Raw genomic sequence first — 6,889 nt, forward strand, 5'->3', positions numbered from 1 at the left:
AGGATATTGCGCCGCTCATCCACGACGCATCCACAATGAAAACTGGAAGGTCAAGGAAGCACTCAACGAGGGCGCATAGATCTCCAAAATCAAGATGGCTATCGCCTTCACTATGGCTCACATTCACCAATTTGTGGAGTTTTGGATGCTCATTTCAGAATTCCACCTAGAGGAGCATGCGGAGGACGAGATCTCTTGGAAGCACACTACGAATGGTCAATACTCGGCGGCGTTTGCTTACTCGGCGCAATTCTTCGAAACATTCTACTCTTCCATGGATCACACGGTGTGGAAAGCCTAGGCACCGCCTAAGGTGAAGTTCTTTGCGTGGCTTGCCATCCAGGACCGGATTTGGACCAGTGATCGCCTAGCACGCCGGGGATGGCCGAATTGCCATCTTTGCCCCCTCTGCAAACGGGAGCCGGAGTCTGGACTACACCTCTTCGTCAAGTGTCGTTTCACCCTTCGCCTTTGGAATTTGGTGAACGAGTGGCTAAACCTCGACAACCTTCACACTTCGACATGGCACCTTCAGGACTCCATTAAGGATTGGTGGGTGAGTCAATCGAGTTTGTGCACTCCCAACAGGAAAGCCATGGCATCCCTCACCATGCTTATCGGATGGACCATTTGAAATGAGAGGAACGCACGCATTTTCTGCAACAAGAGCATGCCACCCCCAATTCTGCAAAGCAACATCAAGAGTGAAGCCCTCACCTGGGTCACCGTCGGGGCTAAGAAGCTAGGTACTATAATACCGGGAGAGTAACACCACTTTGTATTTGTTGGGCTAGTGTAAAAACTCTATTCTCTCTTAATTAATATGCGAGGCAAATCTTTTGCCTCGGTTCAAAAAAAATACTTCCAACACAACAAATGCCATGGAAACCGTTCGTTTTGCCATGCACCCAGGGAACGTTTGCTGAATAGCATTACCCACACAGCAAAAAAACATTCACACGCCTGTAATGCTTTTCTTTCCCACCTTTGTATTCAGAGGCACCAAAACTCGTGATGAATGACAAGATGCCGCAACACAGTGTAGAGAAGGTGAACAAAAGTAAGTAACCTGGACGTGGGATAAGGAACAAGAATTACAAACCTCAACAACTCTCGACTGTTACAGGCATCGCTGCCATAATATGAGTACATGGGGCATCACCTAAATTCTGTGAGCGCCATCCATCAAACTATGTCTGACTACAAAATATACTCATTCCCAATTACATGACGCTTTGACATAACGAGTGCAAGAAAATCTACAAGAATCGTCACCGAACACACCAACAACCTAGAGTTCCAAGAATCGTCAATGCAAAACAAGAAACACTAGAAACAACCTAATCAGATGCAATTCTTATTCTTCCTCTTGTTATGTCGTGAAGAAAGACCATAGCGTTTTCCCAATCGATTTGTTTTGCCTCTCTGAATCATCATCATCATCATCATCCTCGTCATCATCTTCGACGCCCCCACGCTCACTTCCTGATGGTGTCATGGGCATCGCATCTTCACCTTGTTCACCATCCACAACAATATCACCATACTCCTCACCGGCAGTAGCATGGGCATCAACAGTTTCAGCCTAACATCAATGACAGGTTACCAGTTTATTAGCCCAGGTAAACACACATGCACCTGACATAGCGCAGAGTCTCTCTCTCTCTCTCTCTCTCTCTCTTACCTGGGAGAACTCTTGCAACTGCGATGCACCATCAGCTGATTCAGAAGGCCCCGTCCTCTTGCTATCAGCAGCTTTAGAGGTTCCTTCCGTGTCATCAGCAGTAGTTTCTACCGTCCGCTTTTTCCCTGTCCTCCCACCTTTCTTTTTCTCCGGTGCAGGAGGAGCTGCTGCCGCCGCATTTGCACTATACCAAGATGCAAAACGACAATATTATTCATTTACTAACTCCACGGTTCCAAGGAATGCAAGAGAAGACAACCCAGAGCAGAAATGAAATAGGGAAAGGTCAATTTAACTTACACTGTAGTGCGTCTCAAATTGTAGCGTTTTTCACCTGGGGCTTGCGTTGACGGGCCGGCTGGCTGCCGCCTCTTGCGACGCTGCCCACCAACTGAAACACTTCCAGATTGTGCTTCACTAATTTCTTCATCACTGATATCTGGTCCAGCAAGGCGCCTCTTCCGTGTACCACCAACAGTAACTGAATCTTCCTGATCATCATTCTTTTCATCTAAATTCTCACCAAGAATTACTTTAGCATCTTCAAGCACTGCACGAACCGACTTTGTCTTTTTCACCCCTCTTGGTCTAACCCTCCGTTTTGGAGGATTTGATGCTTCAGGTTGCAAATCTACTTCAGGGGCAGCCGTTGAGTCCTTTCCATTTTGGTCCACAGAGGCAATTGTTGTGTCAACTGTCATGTCATTAGCAGCAGCAAATGGCTGAGTTCCATGAACATCTATACAATTATCTGCGACTCCAACAGAAGACTCGATCTGGATATCATCAGCTATATCAAGCCTTTCGGATTCTTCATTCCCCCTTGCTCCACTGTCGGAAGGGAGACCCTCAGCATCAAAAGAATTATTTGCTGCCTGATAGACAGGAGTTGGCTCATAATCTGCTTCACTCGGTGAGGCTTCCTCTAATCTCGCACCAAAAGGAATGTTTATTTCCGCTTCCTGTTCCGATGACTGCTCGGCCTTTGTCCTAGGAGAGAACTTGAAAAGCCTTGAACACTTCTGCAACAGTGAGAAACGACCGGCTGAATTAACAAGTGTTCCTGTGTCTTGAGCCAAAGCATCAGTGTTCGGGGAACGATCATCTCCCTCAACAGCCAAACTTGGGTGGTCAATAGCAGCATCATCCTTGAGAGATAGATCACCAAAGCCCTCAAAAACAGAAACCCCACAGCTTTTGCACATCTTGTACTTTTCAAACATGTCAATGAGGTTATTCCTGTCCCTGTTGTATGCTTCTCGACGATCCTTCAGACTCTTGCTGAGTGCATGAAGACTATCAATGTCTCTTCTAATGTCTGCCTTGTCAGTTTCCAATTTTCGCTTCTCCTCCACTAGAACTTCTTTTTCCCTCAGCAGCTGTTGTTTCTCCAATGTTATCTTTTGAATCTTGGACTCATTCAAATCAACAGCATGCTTTAGTTCATTTTCTACAAAATCCCTTTTCTTATTTAACTCATCCTCCTTCTGTTCCAGTTCCTTCTGTTTAATTGCTAGTTTATTCGCTATCTCCATCTCCAGTTCATGTCGATGGAGCTGCAAATTACGCTGAAGATCAGCACGTTCTCTCTTCAGATATTCATCAATCTCCTCACGCTGGTGTTTTATATCATCAGCCAAAGCTTTTTCCTTGAGTGCAAGATTATCCTGCTGCTCCTTGTACTTCGCATCCATTTCATCCTGTGTATCCTTGAATCTCTTCTCTTCATTGTGACGCCACCTTTCTAGATTCGTTTTTTCATTCTTGAGCACCTTTGCCTCCTCTTCTAGCCGAGCTCTTTTTTCATCAAGCTGCTCCCACTCTTCTTCAAATTTCTGCCGCTGCTTCCTCAAATCTTCAGTTTCTTCCGAGAGGGAATTGCTTCGCATTCTATACTCATCAATCTCCTTCTTCAGTTGTGCTGTCAGCATGCTGTGCTCTTGCCTCTCTTCCTCTGTAACTTTCAAATTGTTCTGTTCTTCTAAAATTTGCTTCTTTTCAGCTTCAATTGTGGCTTTCAGCCTTTCAACATCCGATCTGTACATCTCAGCCTGTTTTCGTTCATGATCTACTTGCAGCTTTTCTTCAGATAACTTATCCTTCTCAAGTTTCAGTGACTCATCCCACTTCTTCAAAGCTTTCGACTTGGTATCAAGGTCATTCTGCAATTCTTCCAGCTTTTTCTTGCTTTCATTTAACGCTTGCTCCCTTTTAGATATTTTGTTCTCCCGAGAACTGAGATCTTTTTCCTTCTTTACCAAATCAGCTTCCCTATGTTTCATCTTTTCATCAAAGGATTTCCTCTCACTCTCCAGCTCTAATTCAAAATCTCGTCTTCTTGCTTCAAGCTTCACCTCATGATCCTCGATAAGCTTCTGAAGCCCCATCTGAAACAGATTTCTCTGACAATATCAGATCACTGAAAAAGGTGCATGTTACACATAATATTCTGTGTGTCAAATATTCCAAAGAGGATGCTAGGAACATGAACATCTGTAGCTGACAAGCATAAGGAATAGAACAGAGTATCTGTATGAAAAGCTCGATGGCTCGAAAGTAATGAGATGAACACAGGATAGTGGCCAATCCGGCCAATTTACACATGACAAGGTGGGCAAGTGAAATAGCACAATGGGTAAAATAATAAGCTAAGCATATCAACCTGTAAAAAGTTACAGAATAACATATACTCCCTCAGTCCGGAAATACTTGTCTGAAAAATGGATGTATTAGAACTAAAATATGACTAGATACATCCATTGCTCCGACATGTATTTCCGGACGGAAGGAGTATATAGGGGAAAAGTCCACAGAAAAAACTAGAGAACATAAAATATCAACGGTACTCCCTCCGTAAAGAAATATAAGAGCGTTTAGATCACTACTTTACTAATCTAAACGCTCTTATATTTCTTTACAGAGGAAGTACATATTTAATATGCCATTAATTTTCCTCAAGGGTAAAATGCTCGAACTGCATAATGACCAAATAAATGTAACAGCAACATCGCTTGTACCCATTTATTCATAATGCCACAAATGGAGAGCAGACTGTTCATCGGTGTGTTACTTACTTTTTCTCTTGCACTAGCTTTTTCTTCTCTCTCAGATAACTTTTTCTCCTTTTTTTCCAAAATCTTGTGCTTTGCGTCAGCATCCTGCAAATGAATAGAAAATAAACAACATATATCTTTTTATTTTACTATCAACTCGTCATAACCCAGAATGAGGAGAAAAGAATGCAGGACCCATCACTGGGTTACCTTCTCTTGTGAGCGTAATTCATTTAGCCTTTTGGCAATATCATCCTCCTTTGTTTTCAAAATGATTTTAGTTGACTCCACTGTCTTCTTTGCCTCCTCCAATTCTTCCTGTTTTATCTTACAAAGTTTGTCATTCTCATTTGCTCTCTCCTCTCTGTCATTTACAGATCTCTGCAAATCAACGAGTCTGTTCTGACTTTCTTTAAGCTTTTTCTCCCAGTCTTGCAGAGATTCCTCCTGCTCCTTGAGTTGCTTCTCTCGGGCCTTCCTCCTGTACGTAACCAAAACAATGAAACACAATACACAATATTATCACCTGCATAGCACAGTATAAAGTAGAGAAAGAAGACAGAGGAAATTGGCATACTCAGTCTCAAAATATAGCTTCTCCTTCTCCAACCTACGTTGCCGAGCTTCTGCCTCCTCTAAATCTCTGTCAGCTTGTGACTTCTTACGGTTTGCCTCCGCAAGCTTCGCATCTGCAGCATGAAGCTTCCCCTCGATCTCCAAAGATTTTTCCTCCAAATTAGCCTCAAGAGAATGAGCATCAGCTATCTTTTTCTGAGACGTGAACTTAACCTCAGCTATCTCTGATCGAATTTCACGTAGTGCCTTTTCAAGCTGCATATACAGACAAACAAAAAGTCATAAGGTAAACCAGAAAAAGAAAAATTGGAGTGCTTAATCAGTTTAAAACAGAGAGTAGTGCTTTCAGTAAAAGCAATACTGATGACTACAGTGGGTGCAGCAGCCTCTAATATTCATACCAACTCATTTTGGCTATTAGAGGATATACTAAAAAGTTAGATTACATAAAGCACACAACTGTAAGTATTGAACAACTTCCAAGAATCAAATATCTATGTAAAATGCAGTGCAAAAATAGATGTGCTCATTAGATCTCTGCAACTGGCAGAGTAGCCAGGTCAGAATGGTGCTGATAAATGACAAGAACAAAAAATTATGGGATAGAGAACAACATACATCAGCTACACATTGTTTCTCAACACCCAGTGATTTCCGCATGTTTTCTTCTCGCCTTTCATATTCTGATATAGCATTCAAATGTGCAGCTTGTTCCCGCTTTAAGATCTCCTCCTTTTGTGTCAGCACGTGGGTGACTTCGTCAAATTTGGCTGCCCACTCTTTTTTCTCAATCAAGAGCAGCCCCATATTGTATTGATATTCATGTAACTGTAAGACATACACATGAAAACACACATGTCAATAACTGTAACTGTTATGGGAATGAACAAAGTACAAAACAGAAGGTTAAATATCCTGACAGAAAATACTGTGATGAGGAAAAAGGAAATTTCTGAAGCAACATCCAAATTACACAAGGTGAGTGAGAAGGAAAATGCAAAAATACGCATAATAATTTTCACCACTGCTTAACTTTTTACCTGTCCATATTATTGGTTTTAGAAGGCAGAAAACACTAGCTATAGCCCACAGTTCTTTCCACAAGGAGAACCCAATCATAATGATGACTAGCATTACTGAGAAGTGTTAAATGGTACTATAAGCAGAACCAATGTAACACTCTGCACTGCTTTGTTGAAAATGGTATAAGCAGACAGTTTTCTGGCTGTCTGGCCAAAACAGCCAGAGAAATGAGTTCTTCCATGGGTCACATGGAAATCTGATTCTTTAAGAACCAGCAAAGGCCAAAGGGTACAGTTTCGTCGTGCTAACAAGAAATTGTCAAAACCCTATCTTCTGAAAGGATTGCTGGTTTAAATCGAAAAGTTTGAGGCATGACTGATTTTAATAATGGTGTTATTTTTACTTTTCAAAATCTGACGACATGTGATAAAGAGAATACGTACTATATAGGATAATAGTACTGCATAGTTGGCCTTACTTGTGAATCTTATAATTTAAATAATTTGGGACAGAAGTCGAAGCGAGTAAAGAGACATAGCCCGAAACAAGATTC

General features: G+C 42.1%; 1 protein-coding gene across 1 annotated transcript in view; it reads right to left on the reverse strand.

The window, feature by feature from the left end:
• Positions 1 to 1,042: 1,042 nt before the first annotated feature.
• LOC123128155 (nuclear matrix constituent protein 1a) overlaps positions 1,043 to 6,889 on the reverse strand; it is a gene marked incomplete in the record, with an annotated part of 6,588 nt that continues 741 nt past the window's right edge. Inside the window, 7 exon segments of the mRNA XM_044548090.1 lie at positions 1,043 to 1,585; positions 1,685 to 1,868; positions 1,985 to 4,071; positions 4,759 to 4,842; positions 4,948 to 5,218; positions 5,315 to 5,568; positions 5,932 to 6,141. Of these exon segments, the coding sequence (XP_044404025.1) occupies positions 1,373 to 1,585; positions 1,685 to 1,868; positions 1,985 to 4,071; positions 4,759 to 4,842; positions 4,948 to 5,218; positions 5,315 to 5,568; positions 5,932 to 6,141 (3,303 nt within the window).

The sequence above is a fragment of the Triticum aestivum genome, chromosome 6A, assembly GCF_018294505.1.
Source record: "Triticum aestivum cultivar Chinese Spring chromosome 6A, IWGSC CS RefSeq v2.1, whole genome shotgun sequence".
Lineage (NCBI taxonomy): Eukaryota > Viridiplantae > Streptophyta > Magnoliopsida > Poales > Poaceae > Triticum > Triticum aestivum.